Below are 20,895 nucleotides of genomic sequence, written 5' to 3'. Positions count from 1 at the left end.
TCCAGGTGTTTCCTCTTTTGTTTGGCTAGCAAATACCGATTATAACCTGGATCAGAACCCTTGATGCCTCTTCATTTTATGCTGGGTGCATTTAAGTCCTATCTTGCTCTATTAAAAGGCAATATTGCACTTTCTTCCTTTTGTGTAACCTCATTATGTTGTTGCTAAATCAGCTCAGTTGTAGCAGTGCCAATCTCCTGAGGCTGCTGTGGGAAAGCTTTCTCTGCAGATCTGGGGAATAGGTTGCTTTGATGAGGACATGTACCCTTCCACAGGCTTAATATGTGTTGGGTTTGGGGGAGAAAAGGATAGTATTTAGCTGGTTTTCTCATGTTTTCAGGCAGGTATGTTTACAACAGCTTTGGAGATGTCCCAGACTAGTCAGCAGTCTTCTGATTCCCATTTACAGTTAAGGACAGAAATATTTTGCATCATTACAATGCAAGTATTATTGATTAGTCAGGGATCAATTTCACCCTGTTAAAATTAGACCTTGTTTCTTGTAAGACCAGATATTCATGGAGATAAACTTTATAAAAGGACTTGCATAGATCGTTAGAATTAAATCACTCTTTAATGCTGTTTACTTTCCTGAACTGCACTTCTAATGGTAAGCAGATCCCCTTGGCAAACCCCCCAAGCTGCTTGTTTGAACTGTTCCTTGGATTTTGTGGCGCTCTTGGTTTGCTTCCCCTGGTGCAACTGGAACTGCTAAAGTGAAGATGGTATCTCTGGAGAGGAAAGAGAGTTCCAGGTTAATGGGGACATCAAATGCCAACCCAAACACAAATATAAAACAGTTACTCATGAGTTTTCTTTTGCAATAGAGTTCTCTAGGGATCACTTTTAACCCTAGCTGGTACTTCTAGTAGTGACCTGGAAGTAGAAATGAAGTGATTACTGCCCTAGTATGCAGAAGTCAAGAGTATTGGACATCTTAAGACACAGATGGTGAGACATAACCATAAGCATTTCAGCACAGAAGCTGGAGACTTTTCTGGAAACCAGTGTCTCAGGATCTTTAGTTTTGCCATAGTCAGCTCGCTATAAATGAAGATATTTGTGCACGAAGGGCCTATAGAGCAAACAGCTAATGGGACTTGTAAGCTTTTGTCTTTGTGGCTGTCCCAGTGTTAGTGTAAAATTGAGTGCTGCTCTGTTGTCAAGTCAAGGGCAAAAACCTGAAATATTGATAGGGTTCCATTTAGCCTTCCCTACAGTGCTAGACTGGAGTTCGTTCTAAATAGTTCATCAGAAAAAAGAAGTTTAAAAGAATAACTAATAAAAAGCTGCTCTGGTCTGACCTGCACATTCCCTTCCCTTTCAGGGTGCAGTGCCATAATGGGTAGTTGGTCAGACCTGCATGTTGTTCATATAGATTTTTGGCATTATGACATACCCTATTTCTATAAAACTGATGCCATTGATGCTGGATGAAATGGGGAAGAGTTACCAGGCTGTTCCTTTCAGGGTTAGTACTGGTCCAGCCTTGCTTCCATCATTGGGTTAACAATGCACATGGAGTAGCTGTCAAACTTTTCTCATCTAAAATTAGGAGCTAATGAAATGCAAATTTTTTTTTCCTTAATAGCACTAAAGTGATCAGCTCTATCTGTCTTTCACAGAATGAGGCATAGCAAAATTTTTATTTGTGATTCTAATGCCCAAAACCTGGAGGCACCTGGGAGCTTGGCTTTATTTAGAGTCAGGAAGGTTGGAAGAAATGTTGAGCATGCATTAAATTGTGCACACTAATTTAACGATCAGAAAAGCTCATCATAGTCTGTCTCCATCTTTCCTGCCTGCTCTTCCAGGAAGCTTTGAGAGATGTAGTACAGATGTCTGTTCTGGCTCTGAGCCATGTAGGGATTTGCCTCTAGAGCAGGAATCCCCAGCTTCCCCTTGGAAAGACTTTCCAAGGCAAAAGTGCTAAAATAAAAAAAAAGGCAGGATCTGATTAAACCACAAACTTTAACCACCTTTTTCGCCAGCATGAGAAATCTCTGTACTCATGCTATAATCTTTTCCAAGCTCATGCTAAGTGCCAGAGGAATATTTTGTAGTGAAAGGAGCAATAAATGTAGCTCTAATAGGAAACAAGTGTATTTTTTTTTCCTAAGTGTATACATGTCTATTATTGCAGATCCAAATATCCCTGAGCAAACAAGGTCTGTGCAGCAAAGTTTGAGCTGGAAAGATGCAGTCTAGGGAACACCCCTATGGAGAAGAGAGGAAGGAACAAAAATAATTTCAGTAAATCAGTTAGGTGACCCAGTTGATAATGTCAACCAGAAGCTGTTTGTGTGCCAGAGCTGGGTAAGCATTGGCCTGCAACAGCAAATGCCACCAAAACCAGCACATCACAGAACTGGACTCTGACACAGCAGCAGAGAGTGAATTAACTTCTTACATTTTAATGGTGAAGATCACAGTGTGACAGCAAATCTGCTCTGAGGTTACTTTGCCGTGACTCACGTTCTCCAAGCAGAGGCTGCATGGTATTAAGGAATCTGTTTGAAATGACACAGGGGAATATGCAGTGAGAGAGAGCAAAAGGGAGTCATTTGCTGTTTAATTGAGGCAGTACCTCATGAAAGAATTATATTCTTTTTTTACATGTGTGACTTAAGTTGTGGTTAAAATTGAACAAGAGTGTGTGTTATTTGCATTATAAATCTCTTTGGTAATAAACTGATTCATCTTGCTGCACACAATGACTCCAGTGTAGATGCAAGAAACATTTTTTTTGCCACCAGTAAGAGCCATGCAGTAGTGCCCACAGTTACTGACAGCCTGTCACTGCTGGAGGAACTGATCTTTGGAGGCCTCCAGAGCAATTCTGAAATGCATCACTTTGGGTGTTACTCTATATTACCCACTGCTGTGGATTTTGGTCGAATAAACACATCCATTTAGGCAGGATACTTCCTAGAAACCTTGGAAGTAGCACTACAAACTATTCCGTGGCATTCTGTGCTCCAAACGCAGCAGATCAGAGCTCCAGCCCAGTGCAGAGTCCTTTCTGCTCCACTTGTTTAAATACCTAAGGCACCTCCTGAGGCAACAGGAGCTTAACTCTGTCTGCTTTAACCTCCTGCTAAATGCTTAATCAGTCTGACCAAGAGCAGTTATGCTGCACTGCAGACCTGAGACAACTGTCCTCAGTCTGCTAATGATAGAGTAACACACTGAGAAAACATTCTTTGAACTCAGGGAAGCTTTGAAGTGAAAGGTCCTTTTAAACCTTAGCTATTATTGTTAAATATAGGGGTATCCTCCTCACCAAAGGACCTTCTCTGTAGACTCTTTTACCAAATTGTGGTCCCAACTGTTTTGTTCTAGCTGACTTTGGAATGAGATGGAACTGTTTTGTTCTAGCTGACTTTGGAAAGAGGTGTTTTTTTACCACATTTGTTTGTGGCTCTACAATGTTTTCTCACAAAGGTTACCCAACAGGTAAAAGGATTAAGAGCATGACTCTATTTCCATAATGGTGAAGGAAATTTTTTTAGCTTTGAAAGGAAAACATAAACATTGTACAGAATGGAATACCATTAGCATCTATATTTTAGGGCTTCTTTTTCTTTTTTTACTAACTTCATGCCTTATAGTGTGATGAACACTTTTGTTTAGTTGGAGGATTCATAATTAGGCACCTTTCTTTATCATGGCCTAATATGCTAGAGCTGATTATGTTCTTTTTCTCTTGGCTTTTTCAGGTATGAATACAAGCAAGAGTGAGACAGTGAAAGAGCATCCATTGAAACCTTCTAGAAGATCCATGCCATGCCTTGCCCAGAGCCAAACACATCCTCAGAGCCTGAGCAAGCATTCTTCCTTTCTGCAGCCAAACCGTGTGCAGCCACAGCCCAGGTCTCAGCCCCTGAGTGCAGGGACATCCACAGCTGCCGTGGATGTGGTGTCCGAACGAGGTAGGAGGTCTTTCTCTGTCAGGAGCTTCTTCCAACAGGGATAATATTTCATAGAATCAACCAAGTTGGAAAAGACTTCAAAGATCATCAAGTCCAACCCTACTGTGGTTATTAGCCCATGGCACCAAGTGCTCCATCCCTCACCCCTGATGGCTCAGGAGTAGAGTGAAAGTCTTCACTAAAGAGATCTTGTTCTTTTTTTCCACCAATGGAAAGTGCTCCTCAAAATTTCAGTCTAAATATTTGTGAGTCACTAGCAGCTTAAAAATGTGTATCTTTTACTTGCAAAATACATGTGAAAGCTGATAGGAATATTGCATTTCTTCCAGCTAAAGTGATGGAGACTTTGGAAAACAACTTGCTCAAGTTGTCTAATACAGAATACAGTGATCCATTTTTAGGTAAGTTTTTGTCTGAGCTGTGACTCCTCAGTTACACTTGCAATATTTCAGTGTGGAGAGCCATACTTACCCTGAACCACCAGCATTTTTGAGAGAGGAAACTGTGTGGCTAAAGAAATGTATGCTGTCAGAAACTTCCTGGCAGTCTCACATTTTAGACTAACAGTAAGTAGGGACTGAAGACAGAGAAGTGTTATACGTTTGGTGTATCCTTGTCCCATAACAATCCTTTGTAATACAATCCCTTGGAAGCATCTATTTGAAATTCCTTTGGAATAGTTGTGTCGTGGTTCAACCCCAGCAGCCACTAAGCACTGTTATTATTCAGTTATTATTCCTGTGTAGTCATGTTATTCAGTATTGCCAGGGCTGCAGTTCTGCTGTTTTTGTTTTCAGATATTCTCATATATTTGCTTTAGATATTTGGGTATAAAAAGTGTTCCAACCTGACAAAAAAGAAGTAGTGATGCAGAAAAACAACCATATTTGTACCTACATTACTGTCATTTTGATACTCTAATTAAGTCAAAGAAGGTAGGAAGGAAGTTATTCTAAGAATAATCCCATCCTTGCAACTGCACAATGAGTATGTAAATACACACGTGGGTAGTCATTGGAATGTTCCAAAGTTGATTAATTTTGAAATTCCCTGGCCAGCTATTTTACCCATCAGATATTGCTGCACCTTGCACAACTACTCTGAAAGAGCTTTTTGCTCACAATCGATGAAGCATTAAGCTATAAATCATATCTTCATGCTGAAGGAAAGAGATTTGCTTTCAGAAAGCTATTGCTGCTCACCTCTCACATGCTTTAGCATCGATTTTTCTTGATGCCTGAAATACAGGAGAGATAAGAGGTTTCTCAAGGTCTCCTAAAGAGGTAGCTGCTGGAAATAATGAAATTGATTATTACTCCAATCCAAAATCAAAACATTCCAAAATCATCACACATACCAAAAATTTGGCACGAAGATTACGTGAAAAAATCATGTGTCTCAGTAAGGTTCTGGTAAACTGAAACGGATGGAAGAACCCGTGCAGCACATACAATGTTTACACCAAAAGAGGGAGTGAAAGGTCACAGAGATGGGGCTGAAGAAAACCACCTTCAGTTTCTGCTTGAACAGAAATGTGATGTTCCCATTGTGACTGCTGGAATAGTTTTTTCACACGTTTGTGACCCTGCATCAGTAAGGGCTGTCACATCTGCTCTGTGCAGTGAGATGGTTGGAAAGCTGCACCAGAACAGTTTGTTCTCTGCCCAGTGTGCAAGGGAGTTGTCCAGCTCTCCTGTCAGAGCTGCTCCATGCCTGGAGAGCTGGCAGGATGGAGGAAGGAGCTCTGTAATCTGCTCAGTGCTCACTGAAGCATAGTAACCATTAGTCTTCCCACTTAGTGTTGAGGTTCAAAATATCGAAGTGCTTTAAGTATTTAATCTGCCTGTACCAATTCTGTGCATCACCTGAACTCATCCAAACAGCAATTACACCTGCATGAATACCTTTTTAAGAGAGAGAAATATTCTGTGTAATGGTTGCTGCTGTCTGAAAGCTCATAAGAAGTTGTGCACTAAGAAAAGCTGCATTTGTGGGCAAGGATAGTTTTTGATGTCTAATATACAGACACAGGTAGCTGAAAACCCTTCTATGTTATGTGTACAACACAGAATTCCAGGTGCACAGCACAATAAAATGAGACCTAAATCCCTCACCATGTCATTCATCCAGGTGATGTCCTTCTCTAGGTTATTTGCTGGTTTTAGAACTAAAATTAGGACAAAAGGGGATTATTTTCTTGACCAATAACCTCATTCTTACTAAAGCTTTGCAAAGCCTATGGTTAAATGTGTAAAGGCTTGTTTGTCTCAATGGTTCTATCTCAAATTTGTCCAGGATATAATTGTGTAGGAATAATTATTCCATCTTTTTCATCTTTCAAATATTGTTTTTTCAAGCCTGTTTTCCAACATTCATTAAAACTTGACCTGGTCCAGCATTGCACAGACATTTCCCTCATGTTCCTCCTGCTGGGTATGTAGGCTAAGTATTGTCAGGATTCTTTGGCAGAAGGTATGGATAAGCTTTAAGGAAGGTCCTCAGTTTCCTGCAGCTCTCTTAGGGTACTCAAGGAAGTTTTCATAGAAACATTGAAAGCATTTCAGTTGCTTGTTTGAACTTCAAACACCAGAGATGTTGCTCTGGTCTCTCAGATGCTCCTGCCTATTTGGTGAAACATTGAGTCTCAAAATTTGTGGAGATGCTCCTGCCTATTTGGTGAAACATTCTGAGTCTCAACATTTGTGGGTCAACATTTGAATATTCATATCACTTTGTGTGGGTTTTCCTAACTACTCTAAAGAATCTTGTGGACTCTTTTATTTGAATGCTAATAAAACCCATTCCCATAGGCCTACTGAAAATAGGACTCAATTGTAGTTTAAGATAATCATGATAACATTTCAAGTAAACAACTTTTTGCAGGAAAGGATAGAATATGCTCTTGAAAAGTGGCTACCTAAAATATATATTCAGCTGTGGCTGTAATAATGCTTTTAGTTTCTATCCACTGGACTCTGAAATTAGCTCATTGTTTCCTTCTGGTTTTCCTTCAGATGTAGGAAAGGACAAAGACACATATACAGATGATTCAGAGCATGGGAATTACGACACTCGTACCGATCAGTCCTTGCTCATTCAGAACAAGCTCACCAGGCAGAAAACAGAACCTCGGGCTAAATCATCTTTAAAGGTAACAGACACCAAGCTTTATTAAATTGTAGCATCTGTCAGAATGTGCTGAAAATGTAATTTTTAAGGGATTAGATAAACTGCAGCTTAAATAAATAGACATCTCACGGTAAGAAATTGAGGTGGTTCCCATATAGTTTGACCGACAGAATCAGTGAATGGAACTCTCTGAACCAAAGTCAACCAAAATTACATGGAATCAAGGTGCTGTAGAGTTCTGGGTGCTCTTAGCTGTCTCAGTAATGAGCTACTTGCATACTAAAGCAATAAAAACCTCCTCTTGCTGACACAATGAAAGCAAACACACTTGTTTTCAGGAAATGTTTAGCATTTCAGGTCACATACATGATGCATCACGTTCCATATTGCTACATTTTAAAGCTTTAGAAGCATCAGAAAAATTTTATATAGCATCCAGATGCCAATTTATTAGCCTACTTTCCTGGTTTCCTCAGTTATGATTTATAACTGGTCATCTCCTTCAGTGTAGGTTGGTGTCATTTCAGAATGCACATATTTCACACTGAAAACCTGTGAGTCACTCAGCCCCATGTGAAATCTGTCATCATCACCAGCTGCTCTGGAGAGGGCATAGAAAACACTACTTCATGGATGTGATTCTGCACAGGGGTCTCACACAGAGGTGTGAGGCCAACAAGTGTGTGCTGAGCAGCAGATGGAATGGTGATATCTGCTATTGCAAGGGAAAGGTGGGAAATGAGGAGGTCTCTGACTGGGAAGTTGATCTCTGAAATGTTCTGGTTTCCCTAGGAAATGGAAACAGATTTAAACAGACACTATCATTTAAATAGAAGGCAACACTTGCCCAGAGAAGCAGTGAAATCAGGAGTAGTGAAGTCATTTGTCTACCTGTTGCTGTTTGTGTGTGTAATGATGAGATAGGAATACTGGAGAAATTACACTTCCCCTTCCTTTCATTCCTCACTGTTACTCTCTTTGGTCTGATGAATTTTTTATCTAGGTCGTGTGTATTACTGTCTGGTGAGGTAAATAAAGGATTTCTAGAGCAAAGTTCACCTACTGTCACTGTGAGTCCAGGAACTGTGAAGAAATTCTGCTTTTCCTGGTACCCACTGCTCTCCACTGTCAGCACTGCTTGGCCCAGCTGAGCTCTGGGTTGGGTGGGATTGGAAACCTTTTCTCTTTCACTCTTTGGAAATGTTACATAACTTCTAAGGAACTTCAAAGAAGATCTTACATGGAGAATTGTACCTAGGGAGCTGGACATATTGCTGAAAATGCATTGCCATTTAAGCCAAACTCAGTTTGTTCAGTGTAGATTATTGCAGTGATTATAAAAGATAAGTCTATCCATGAAAATTTGAAATACTTTCCTTAGGCATTTTGTTGTAGTCTGTGATTTTGAATGTATCTATTTCTCTCTCTCCTGTGAATAAGTACTTACAGAATTTCGTGGTGGTTTTAAAAAACCCAATAAATGTCATATTTGCAGTATAAAAATGTTCTTCAGTCTTTTTTTTGTCCTTTTTATTTTTTTTTCTCCCACCCTTTTGCAGGAGTTATTTTCTGGTTTTGTTTTTTTCCTCTGTAAGTCCATGACTTTGAGTGTGGTGCAGAATTGTGCTATGTATTGTTATCCCTGGTTTGAAGTACATTATTTCACTCGTGCTCCTGTGGTGAGTGGAAGTCAATGTGTGCTGGGAGAGAAGGTTTGGCAGTAAAAAATGTTTTGGTGCTTGATGAAGAAAAAAGATGTTGTCAGCTGATGATAGTGTATTGGAAAAGGAGAAAGCCTTTAAGGCTTAAAGCCTGATGGATAGGGAGTAGTCCACAAATGCAGCCTAATAACACAGAAGTAAATAAAACTTACAAGGAATGATAACATCATTATCCCAGAACAGATAAAGTGCAACAACAGTTAACATGATGTTTATGCTTCTAATGTGTGGCTGTCACCTGCTGAGAGGCTCTGCTTGACAAAAGCCTCAGAAAATATTTCAGGAAATGCAGGAAGGAAGGAAGCAATTTTAGCATAAAGATGAAAAGGTTTAAAACATGTGGAGACAAGTTTTCAGTGGTCGTGTCAATATACTTGTTATGACCTCCCAACTGGACTTAAAGAGCAGATAGAAGAGGTTAAATATCAAAAATAGGAAACCTTCTCCTGACTCCAAACATCCTACATTGCTGCTCTCCTGCAGTGACATTCAAGACACTTCCTCTCAAATTTTGCATATCCCCTAAGCCTACTCCTTTCCTGAAGCCAAATGCACTTTTCATAATATATACAAATGTATTTTTCATGCTTGCTCTAGAGGTCTGAAGAGAATGAAAAAAAAAAAAAAAAAGATTTCCTCTGTGAAGGAGCTAAAATAATGGCAAAATCTTTAGTTTACTCCTACAGAATTAAGCTGTGGTTTTCTTGGGAAGGTCAGATGTTTCTGCAGGACTTGCTCCCTGCTCAGCACAAATACAGCCGTGTGGGTACCTCAGGCAGCCTGTGCTGTTGGCCAGGCTGTGCCACCTTCAGTGCCCCAGATCGTTTGGATATCTTTACATATGCAAATATCCCCCTAATTTTTCTTTCCTTGCTTATTATGGTTATTTGCACAAGAAAAAAACCCAAATGTGCACTTAAAATCATCAGGTGAAATGAGTGATTCTAGTTAACCTCTGGATTTACCCTGATAGTGCATATTGTTCATTATCTGAAACAGTGCAAGGTGGAAAACAAACCACTGTGCTATTGTGCTATAGTACAGACTCTGACATTTGTCATATGTGAGAGCAGCTCTGGGGGTGATCTGAGGAGCATTGGGGTCTCCCAGTGATGCCACAGACCCACAGTGGTGTTGGGAAGGTCTTCCCACCCCATGTGAGGGCTCTGAGCATGGCCCAAGCCACCTTTGTACACATCCACCTTTTTTTTTATTTTTTAATTTTTTTTAATTTTTTTTAATTTTTTTTTGCTAGAGCCAAAACTCCTTTTTCTAGGTCAAATAGTTCAACATGTTTTGCCTCGTGCAAACTGTAAACTTCAGTTGAATGATAATGTGAGTATTTTGGATTTCACACTTTCAAGCTTCAAGGCAGTGTGTCATGTTATTTGTTGTAATAATCACCAGCTCTGGAGCAACCAAGAATGTTGAGAAATAATAAAGGAAAACAAGGAACTGCAGCAAAGCCTCGGGTGGTAGTTTGATGCAAACCAGTGTGTTGTGGTTCTGCACTATGAGCAAGGTCAGTGTTGAGGGGAGCAGTGCTCTACAGCCTCACACCTGAGGTGCTTGTGTCTGAAAGGACAAGGTCAGGTTAAATTGTTGAATTTACAATCTGAACTGTATTGCAATACTCTAACAGGAATTTTTCAAATCAGCTTTAAAAAAGTTCTTGTATGTGTGTGAACGTAAGAAAGCTGCTCAGGTGGGTACCACTTCAGAAAACCTGGAGAACTTAGAGGCTGGAAAGGGTTACAGAATGTTGGTAAGTCCTTTTTATACACATATTTTCAGGTGAAATAGGAAATCCTGACTAGAGTAAGGGCTTTGCACAAAATCTTTTTTGTGATGCTCTTCTCCTTTTCTGATCCTTTTCTCTGTTGAGAAAAAGGTGAAAGAATGAAAAGGAGATTTATTGGTCCAAACCAGCAGATGAATAATAAATGAGTTCTGCCTGAATGCCACTGTACCAACAGCTGATTCACTGTGCTGGGAATAGATAACAGCCAATATACCCTGACTCATCTGCTTAATTGAACTTACTGCTCCCTGTTCTCCTTACACATTGTGGAGCTCCTTCAAATCACCTGAGAAAACAACTAAATCACCAAATAAATTCTTTTACTGAGACTGGTATTTCTGCTAATATGGGTGGAACAAGATTGCTTGGGAATTGCACTAAAGGGAAAGTGATGGTGTGAGTGGCATTAAAGTGACTCAGTCCTGAAATCAATATAGCATAGATCAGGTTCAGTGCATGAGTGTGGTAAGTGGCTAAACTATTGCACTTCTCAGCCTATGGGGGTGGTACACTCAAAATGGTCTGAGATGAACAGATGGAAATTTTTTCTACTCATCACAGCTCCTAATTTCTTGAATGTTGCCTCCAAATGATTCTATTTGGTGCTGATAAGTCTGAGGTCATATTTGGATACTGTTGTTAATCTGAGAAAGAAAACATGTTTTTCTAAGACTGAAGGAAATTAGATGTTTCAGAAATGAGGAAAGAAAGGCTAGAAATAATAATGCAGAGAAAGGTAGAAGTGTATTACAAGCTGGTAAATGTAATTTGCAGAATGTCTTGGCAGAAATTGCATGAGCAGAAAACATAGAAGAGAAGTTCCAGATCTCTCCTTTGGGGGAACTTTGGCCAGGTTTTTTATATCTGATTTGTGCCTGCTTCATGAACCATAGTAGCAGCTCTGCTCTGCTTCTGGAAAGTACTTGTGCAGGAGTTTTCAATTGTTGAAGAGCAGATTCACTGTTCATGTCTTGAACCTCAAAAAGTCTGAGTTTTAAAAACTTGCATGTTCAAACTTGCATTTTGGAACCTTTAGTCTACTACCTAAGCTTCAAACCTCTGCATCTTATATCTTTAGGTCATTACATCTATGGCATTTTAAAAAAAAAGAATAAAAAGGAATGTTTTTACTGCTATCCCCATTCAGAACTCTCAGAAGGGGTGACAGACCCTGTACTCAGTGTGCTAACAATTTTAGTTGACACTCTTGACTACCTTAATTTGGACTTCAGATACTATTTATCTGACTATCAAGAAAGATATCAAGGTGCTGGAGTGTGTTCAAAGATGAATGCAATACACAAATCTCATGAGGAGCAGCTGAGGGGGCTGGAGTTGCTTAGTTTAGAGAAAAGGAGGCTCAGGGGGAATGTTATTTCTCTCTATAGCTACCTGAGAAGAGATTTATGGCCTTGGTAACAAATGACAGGACAACAGGAAACAGCCTCTAGTTACACCAGGAGATGTTTAGGTTGGATATTAGGGAAGATTTCTTCACTGAAGGGGTGGTGGAGCATTGGAACAGGCTGCCCAGGGATGTGGTGGAGTTACCATCCTGGAAGTGTTCAAGAAATGACTGGACATGGCACTTAGTGCTACGTTTAGTTGTCATGGTGGTGTCTGGTCAAAGGATGGTCTTGGAGGTGCTCTCCAACCTGATGAGTCTATGGTTCTGTAGTCTGACACCAGCTGATAGTAGTCACTGTCCTTTCTGAATCATGCAAAGCACAGAATGCAAAACCAGCTCGCAGCAGCAGCAGCATTAAAGCAGAGTTTTCTGTACCGAGCTCAGGTAGACTGTGTGTCTGCAAGCACAGTGGGAAGGACCTAGACAAGATTTAAAGATTGCTAACATGGCATTGAGAAAGCACTTCAGCCAGAATAGCCATGCAAACATTCCAATCAATAGCATTGATTTTTGATTTTTTTTGTGCTTATTTCTCTCATGGAGAAAATACGAGTGTTTGTTGTATGAACTTTGGGAAAATTGCCTTAATTTACTTGCCTTTAATTTTTTTTTCAATTCCTGCTTGAAAGTAAGGATTAACAGGGGTTCATATCCATACGTGCCACAGGATGATGTTAAGGTGTTTGCACAGCTGAAAGAAACAGGTAGAATGTGGGTTCTGTGGAGCTATTTGAGTTTGTTTTCTTCTGATGAATTTCAAATCCTGAGCAACCGATGCACATAAACATCTTGTGTGTTCATCCTACAGGAATGTGGCCATTCCCATGGTTTAGGAAATGCTGTGTCACAGGCAGTCCATGATGGGGCTCTGCAGCTTTAGAAGTGCCACATTTAGTGTCCTTTTATTTCATCTTGTCTAGAGTGATGCCATGGCATCGTCAGGACTCTTTTTCAAAGACGGAAGAAAACGCATTGATTACATCTTGGTCTACAAGAAATCGAGTCCACAGGTGGAAAAAAGAAGCACATTTGAGAAGAATTTGAGGGCAGAAGGACTGATGCTAGAACGGGAGGTGAGTCCTGCAGCTTATGCAGCATTAAAAAATATAATAATTATAATACTATCATACTTTGCTGAACTGACAAAAGATTCCTGACAACATTCCAGGCCTCCCCAGTCAGGCTGTTCCCACCATCTGTTTCATAGTGTTGGTTTAATAAGCATTGTTTGATGCTGTCTGTGCTAGTTTATTTATTATTTACTAAGTTGTTTATTTCCCTTTGACTAGCTGAGAGCACTTGCCATGTTTTCAGACTCGTGTGGCCACTGCAGGCCTGAAATCAGCTTGACCTGGAGAATGCTTTTGGGCAGGTGATTGCCAGAAAGGTGTAAGTCACTAACATGTGTTTGTTGCTGCTCTTTCCAGCCTGCTGTTACAAACAGTGACATCATGTTTGTTAAAGTTCACTGTCCGTGGGAGACACTGTGCAAATATGCAGAAAGGATGAACATCAGGATGCCTTTCAGGTATTGTGACAATCATTTTCAGAAAACTGGAATTTAGTGCTTAATATTGGCAATTTATTGCTTGCTTAGGGCTAAAATGAAGTCTTTGCTGCTCTGTAGCCAGGCATGCTCCTAGTAATTTAGTGATGTGATAGAGGGAGAGGAGAAATAATTAATAGTTCTGTTCTTTACACATTTACCTGTGGTACTTGTTTGCAAACTTACCCTGTGAGTCAAACTGAGCATAAATCTTTAGGAAAGTTATTAGTTCACACACTGTTTGTGATGTCCTTGGTAGAGTTTCAGATATTCTCCAGCTCAGCTCAAGTTCATATGTTTTTGCAATAAATATTTGTGGTTTATTTATAGGACAGGTTGATATCTCCTGCAGTAATACAGGAGCCCTTACAGGAGAAAAAGTGTCTTTTCAAATCGATTAATAATGTTCTTAGAGAGAGAGAAGAGCACATGGTGTGCTGTGAACATCCTCAGGAGTGATAGTGGTAACGAGATGCCAAAGTTGTGTGACTCATGGAAAATACCCTTACAGAGCAGCACTGCTCTCTCACTCAGAGTGCCAAGTGCTCTGTCTTTCATGCTGTGGTAATGTTGATCTCCTGCATTGGTCCTAAGCCAAAACCAGTCAGTGTGAAGCATCCTTTGCTCAAAACTTGCTTCACATCCCTAGTGCTAGAATGAGTTTCCACATCACCCCATTAAGCCTTCAAAGGCCTTTGCATAAGAAAATGTTTTAGGTAACACTCATCTTCCATATGTTAAAGAATATTACTATAGTGCCACTTGAGCTTCTGTGGTTTGAATAATACTTGTCAATATTTGGAATAGAGAAGTGTTTCCCCATTGTGTGTGCACACATGAATAATCTAAATTCCAATTGAAAAATTACTCCTTCTCACTTTTGGTATATGCTAATAAAAGCAGACCAGAAAAAAAATCCTGAAAACCTGAAACCTGATGTGCAAAATATCACACTGCAGCAAATACATCTCTGTTTGCTTTCAAAATAACTTCTCAGAAGACTTCACTGGGAATTTCTGGTCTTTTTTTTCTCTAAAAGTCTACAAACAGTGAAGGGAGAAAAGAACTGTTAAGTGAGTTATTGATTAGCTGTCATTACTGTTATTAGCTACAAATTTAGTTTTGTCTCAAGAACGAATGTAAAGCTTGAAAAGAAAACATGGAACTATATGATTTTAATTACTTACTCTGTTGCTGTTTTAAAGAGGTTTTCACCTTTCTGTCTTTGAAAAATGTATGTTTTACAATGTCCTGTGTGATGATTTATATGTCCTTTTCAGCTGTCTCCTTCTTGATTATTCTCAGCTGATTTTTGCTGTTCTTTCAGGAAAAAATGTTATTACACTGACTGGAGGAGCAAAACCATGGGCAGGTGGGAGATGTGTAGCTTCTAATTTTGTCAGATAGTCACCCTGCTAAAGAAAATCCATTCGCAGTTGTAAATTTATCCATGAAACTTGGAAAATTAGATTGTTTTCCTGAAAACTCAAAATATGTCAGCTCAAAGTGTTAAAATATTCATCTCTGACAGGGTGCAGTACTTGAAGGCATTGCCAGTTCTCATTTTAGAAATGTAAAAATGCTTATGCCGGGGGGGCTAAAAAAGGCCTTATCCTGGCAGCAAAATTTAATGCTGGAGCTATCTCTGCTGTTATGTTTGCTGATACTAAGGCATATTTCTTTAGCATGAAGGATATTTTTGAGTGTGTTTCTCAGGTTCTGGCAGTCAGCTGTTTCCTAAGAAATGCAAACATATTTTCTCACCTATGTGTCCTGGCGACCAGGATCAAATCAATGCCACACACCAAAGGCTGCTTTGAATTTTTACATGCTAGCTGACAAAATAACCTCCAAACATCACCTGTAGCTGCTGCTGCTGGTACTTCTGTCAGCCAGAGTGGTACAAAGGCCATAGGAGTGGGTGGAAGGAGTCTTGGGGCACTGGAGAGTGGAAACTGGGACATTGTGAGCTGTAATCACTCCACGTTGTTCTACTCAGACATAATGGCTTGGAAATCCTAATCACCAGTGGGAAAGATGTATGAAAATATTTCTTATGAAGTAAGTATCCTGAAAACATTCCCTGTCACAGTTTTGATCAGGATGGATCGTGAGATGAGGTTACATCTGGTTTAGCTTCTCTCGCTACTGTAGATGATGAAGAGCTCTCATTAGTTCTCTGGAACAACTGAAGGACTCTCATGATAACAGTTTACAAGATGATCAGCTAACCAAACCAGACCAAGCAGTGTTAAATAGGAAAGTGGAAAAACTAAACACATAAGCAGATAAATATATTGAAAGAAAACAATCTATAACATAAATTTACAACTGTGTTTTTTCCCTTTCCCAGTCATTCACATGCTTGCTCCATGTTAGTGTCAATCATAAAAAGTCTGACTGAGATGCTTTTCATGCAAAGGCAAAACCAACAACCTTCCCTGCAAAATTGTCTCATTTCATCTGTGATCCATCTGGGGAGTCCTGGATGTGAAATAAATTTATTGTCCATATTTAGGACAGATGTCTGAAAATTGTGACTGAGGCTGCTCAGTACCTGTGAATAAAGTAACAAACAATTTTTGTGCCAGATTGATTTTCCATTTGAGAGAAATGCTTTTACCTATGATTTACTCTGTGAGAATTTGGGGATGAATATTTTTCTGAATTTTTTTTCTGCCACTTTCTATAGCTCAGTGCACAAAGAAATAGTGTGATAAAAAAGAAGCTCCATCTAAAAATGAGAGCTAACTCTAAAATTGCTGACACACATCTCATCATTTTAACTTCTACAACTGTCATTCTTTCCTTCCATCTTACAGCTTTTCAAACTTAACTGCTTCTCTGTAATTTACCCAATCTCTCATTAATATTTCTAAGTTATTAAGTAGAATTTACAAGAGCTATGATGAAGAATGGTATTAAAATCCATGTGTATCAGAAGTAAAATGTTAAGGCTGTAGAGTTTCTGTAATTTAGGAGTATGAAGGAACACAAGTATGTTAGACCCTGAGTGACATGAACACCTCTCTGGGTTTATCAATATGGTTATAAGACAGATGTGTATATCTATAAATGTTCTGGAAAATGTTTGCAAAAGATTATTGGATGTATGAATGAAAGGATGGAAGGTATACTTTCTTTTCATAGAATCATAGAATCAACCAGGTTGGAAAAGACCTCCAAGATCATTGAGTCCAACCCTACCGTGGTCACTAGCCCATGGCACTAAGTGCCACATCCAGTCTCAGCTTGGAAACCTCCAGGGATGGGGAATCCACCACCTCCCTGGGCAGCACATTCCAGTGCCTGATTACTACCCACTCTGATTAAAAGTGCTGACACTTAGCCCTATGATTTAGGCAAAAATTTGTCTGTAAGTGAAGGCTTCATGAAAATTCAGTTTCTTCTTCCACAGCGAAATAACATGAGTCAAGAAAAGTGTCTCTCAGATTATTTTTATACCTGGGGGTGATGTTCTTTTCAGTTGTAATGTTCTGTGCTATCTGAAGGCACTGTGTCTTGAAAAGATCCACCATAAGGGATGCAGTGAAAAAGCAATCACACCTCAGATAAAAAGCCTTTTTGCCTCAGAAGAGAAGCTGCAAATGTGATGTGGACATGAGTTTTAATTTATCCCAGTGCTGTTCTTCATTACTTTGCATGTTAAAAGGATCAGGCATGAATTTTAAACAAGAGCTAATTTCTTTAAGATAATATTTATCGACTATTTTTTTTTAAGATTTTTTTACAAGAGAAATGATCAAGCCTTTTCCCATAACCTATTTTCAAATAATTTCTTAGTAAAATCAGAGGCACTGCTTTTCTGTTCTTCCTGATGCATCTGCATATTTTCCTCATTAAAGTTTTGGCTTTGACTTAGAAAAATCAGCATAGGCAGAACAGAGAAAGAAAGATGAAGAAAATAAAGGGAAACTAGAGTTGCATACACTGTGTACCAAGGGACCTTCCACTGTGTGTTTGTGGAGATTTGAAAGGTAGCTGTAAAATTCTGCTCCCACATTTTCCTGAGGTTTCTGTCTGACACTGTCAAACAGGGGCAGAACAGTTTTGCTGTGTTGATAACAAAAGGGTCACTTTGCTGTCTGAGAGCAATTTAAGTGTTGCCATTTATTTATATGAACATGATGAAATATTGTTCATTCACACTATGAAATATTATTGATGTTATGAAATATTGCTTTTTATTGTGGGCATTGTTAAATGGGCAGCTGTGTTCTGCTTAGCACAGGCCATGAAGTATTCACCTCAGGGGAAAAAAATTGTTACTTAGCTTTACACATTTTGGGGACATGAGATATGTTTGGTTTCTATATCCTGCAGACATATTCATTGAGTAGAGCCCAAATCCCACTGAAAAAAAACTATTTAGGGAATGTTTTTCTCAAATTTAGGCTGTTTCTGAATCTCTGAGGGGCTTACAGTGTTATGATACCACATTTATTTAATAGGAGATCTACTCCTCAATGCCCAGTTTGCATTGCAGTTGAATAACAAAAAAGTACAGGTCAGCAAAGAGAGCAAAATTGAAGTGACAAATAAGTAACTTTGAGCATTTGCTTGAAAATTAACTGCACTTCACTGGATTTACCCCTGTGTAAACCATGTCCTGAGACACTATTAGGCAAGTTTGCAGTAGGAAAAAGACATTTATGTTGCCAGTTGTCTAATTGAAGACACAGCATCAGTGTTCTGTGTGTGTTTTGCAGTGTCAGTTTTAAGAAACAGGAGGAGGACATATCTAGGGGGTTTGCCTGGATACTGTGTAAGATTTCTGTGCAAGATATCTCTTCCTTTATTTGATGTTTAGGTATACTGTTTTGTAGGGCAATATTCGCTCTTGGATTCTCCAGAAAGTCTTGCAGGGGAAAGGTTCATTGCCATCAGAAAACCATCATCTGATCCTCAGCACTCTCCTATTTATTTTAAAATGTTAGAAATGTCAGTGTTGAGTCCCCAGGCTGTGAGGGGTGGGGGAGTTCCCCTTGCCTAGTTCAGTGGGGCCAAAGAAAGTCATTAGATCCGTTCTTCCGTAAAGCATCGACATCCACAGTTCTGTTCCAAACAGGGCAGAGCACGTAAATCTCATTTCTTCTTGTCTCAGTTTGCAGAGGAATATGAGAGAGCTGAAAAGTTGGTTGCCCAGAAACCCAATGAAGCTTGACAAGGAGGCCCTGCCTGACCTGGAGGAAACAGATTGTTACACGGCTCCGTTCAGCCGCGCGCGCATTCACCAGTAAGTGACCTCCCGGATTCTGTGTCCTCCCTTCTCCACTGACAGATGGCCACTGGCAAATACCTGGCATCGAATTTAGCATCCTTACAGGTTTTCTCTTCCAGCCAAAATCTGCTCTCTGACTTGCTGTTCGATGGTCACTCAGTAGCACGGGCAGAAATTTGACTGAGAAATATTTCCTGCCTTTTTGGCTTAGACGTTTTCCAGTTTTTCTTTCCATTACATTAAGAAATGCAAATACTTGCTCAAGTTTGCTTTGCTTAATTACATATTTTACTTAGGCAAAACCTGATACAGCTGTTGAAATTGGGAACACCCAGAGGCAAATTAAAACTAGTGATGATTTTTTTATGTTCTTATCAGATCTTTTGTCTCTAAAAATAGAAATATATATACACCAAACATAAACTGTATGAGTTCACGTTAGCATGTTGACAGTGATGTAGTTAAACTGTGCCACCAATTTTTTTCAGTACCCAGAAAGTTAGATTTTAAAATTCTGGCTGTTTCTTCATTTTTTTTGAAGCATTTTGTAGTAATTTTTTTAGGAGAGAAAAGTTAACTTAAAGTAGAAATATGAATTAGGCTAAGTAGGATTTTTTCTTCAGTAAGGAAGCTAAATGCTAGTGGAGTGACCTTACCCCAGGAAGTCAGGGTAATTGCATTATAGTCTGAATAGTTTTGCTGCATAATTGACTATATTGCGCTGGACCAGTGCTGTGGTTTTGGTGGCCTTTTCTCAACAGCTCAGCCAATGTAATCGACTGTAATAGTATCACTTTTGGCACAGCTGAGCAGGCAAAAGCTCCTACATGTCAGATAGAGTGGAGCCTTCTGGGCAGAGATGCTTTATTTGGCTCCATCCTAGGATCCTCTAAGGGGAAATGGTTGTGGAGCTCTCCTGAAGTCTCCAGTGCATGGAGATTTTGGGTGGGTTTTTTTAAGTAGTAGTTTTGGTGCTCCCATGGCACAGACATCTGTCATCTCATGTGTAATTTGAATTCAAGGCCACCACTGCTACTGAAGAGCTTTATTTAATTAGTTATTTCCAGAACAGAAATCACCTAGATTGGAGGATATTTTAGAATTCAGTTTTAGTTGTTCTGTTTTCCCTAAAATATTCTGGGATAAGGAGAACTTTATTGGACCTACTCTAGGCATGTCAAATCTTATGTCTTGTGCAGCAGCCAAGAGAATTAAAGATCCAGTAAATCACTATAAGGAGCACTTGTTTCAACACCTGTGCATTGTTTTGAGTATTAACAGACATTCATTATTTTGCTAGTTTTACTATAAACAACAAGGACAGCTTCTTCAGCAACTCCACGAGAAGCAGAATTGTGCATCACGTGCTGCAGAGAACTAAGTACGAAGATGGAAAATCCAAAATAGGTGAGAATGCTCTATATCTTTTTCCAAACCTGAAGCTATAAAAATTTCATGTCTTTACTTACCTGAAAAAATATCTTTTGAGTAAACTCATTTTTTTGTTCCTTGATATCTATTTATTCTCTCAGTAACAGAATTGAAGCAATGTCACATCATTATCTTCCCAAATAACCCAGTGAAAATTGGCAATATTTTTCCCTCTAATTGCTCATTCCTTAAAATAAATTGGAGTGATTATAAGTTTACATGATCAAGGGCCACAATAAAGGTAACATATACCTCAGAAAACTGTGCAGTGTTGTCAAGGACTGATCCTGGCATTTCTGCTACCATCCAGCACTTCCAGTCCAGCAGAATCAACGTGAGCTACACAACAGACAAATCTGAATTCCACCATAAATACTTATTTATTGTGGAAACTCTTGGCTACAGATCTGCCCTTAGAGGCTATGGAATCTGTTTATTGTAGCTGTCGATGGTTATTTATTTTTTGGTTTTTAATGATGTGCTGTGATAGCACAACAAATTGGTTTCAGGAAGATTCTCAGAACTGATCCAACATGCCATGGTCAGTTTGGTGCAGAGCACTGCTCAGATATGAAGCCCCTCAGCTGTCTCATGTTTAAGAACACCAGATTAGCTTTCACCCTGCAGGGCTTGTCTCTCCATACCCCTCTGTGCACTGCATCGTCTGGTCACCCATAAAATCTGT

General features: G+C 39.4%; 1 protein-coding gene across 1 annotated transcript in view; it reads left to right on the top strand.

Moving 5' to 3' along the window:
* The first annotated feature begins 3,721 nt into the window (after positions 1-3,721).
* Positions 3,722-20,895, top strand: part of ANO3 (anoctamin 3) — a 38,678-nt gene continuing 21,504 nt past the window's right edge. The window contains exons 1-8 of the mRNA XM_009072701.1: positions 3,722-3,932; positions 4,262-4,333; positions 6,947-7,083; positions 12,912-13,064; positions 13,419-13,519; positions 14,865-14,909; positions 18,663-18,794; positions 20,080-20,186. Of these exons, the coding sequence (XP_009070949.1) occupies positions 3,722-3,932; positions 4,262-4,333; positions 6,947-7,083; positions 12,912-13,064; positions 13,419-13,519; positions 14,865-14,909; positions 18,663-18,794; positions 20,080-20,186 (958 nt within the window). The remainder of the gene's footprint in view (positions 3,933-4,261; positions 4,334-6,946; positions 7,084-12,911; positions 13,065-13,418; positions 13,520-14,864; positions 14,910-18,662; positions 18,795-20,079; positions 20,187-20,895) is intronic.

The sequence above is a fragment of the Acanthisitta chloris genome, unplaced genomic scaffold, assembly GCF_000695815.1.
Source record: "Acanthisitta chloris isolate BGI_N310 unplaced genomic scaffold, ASM69581v1 scaffold16714, whole genome shotgun sequence".
Lineage (NCBI taxonomy): Eukaryota > Metazoa > Chordata > Aves > Passeriformes > Acanthisittidae > Acanthisitta > Acanthisitta chloris.
Note: the sequence above shows the minus strand (reverse complement) of the source record. Positions and strands in the feature narration are given on the sequence as shown.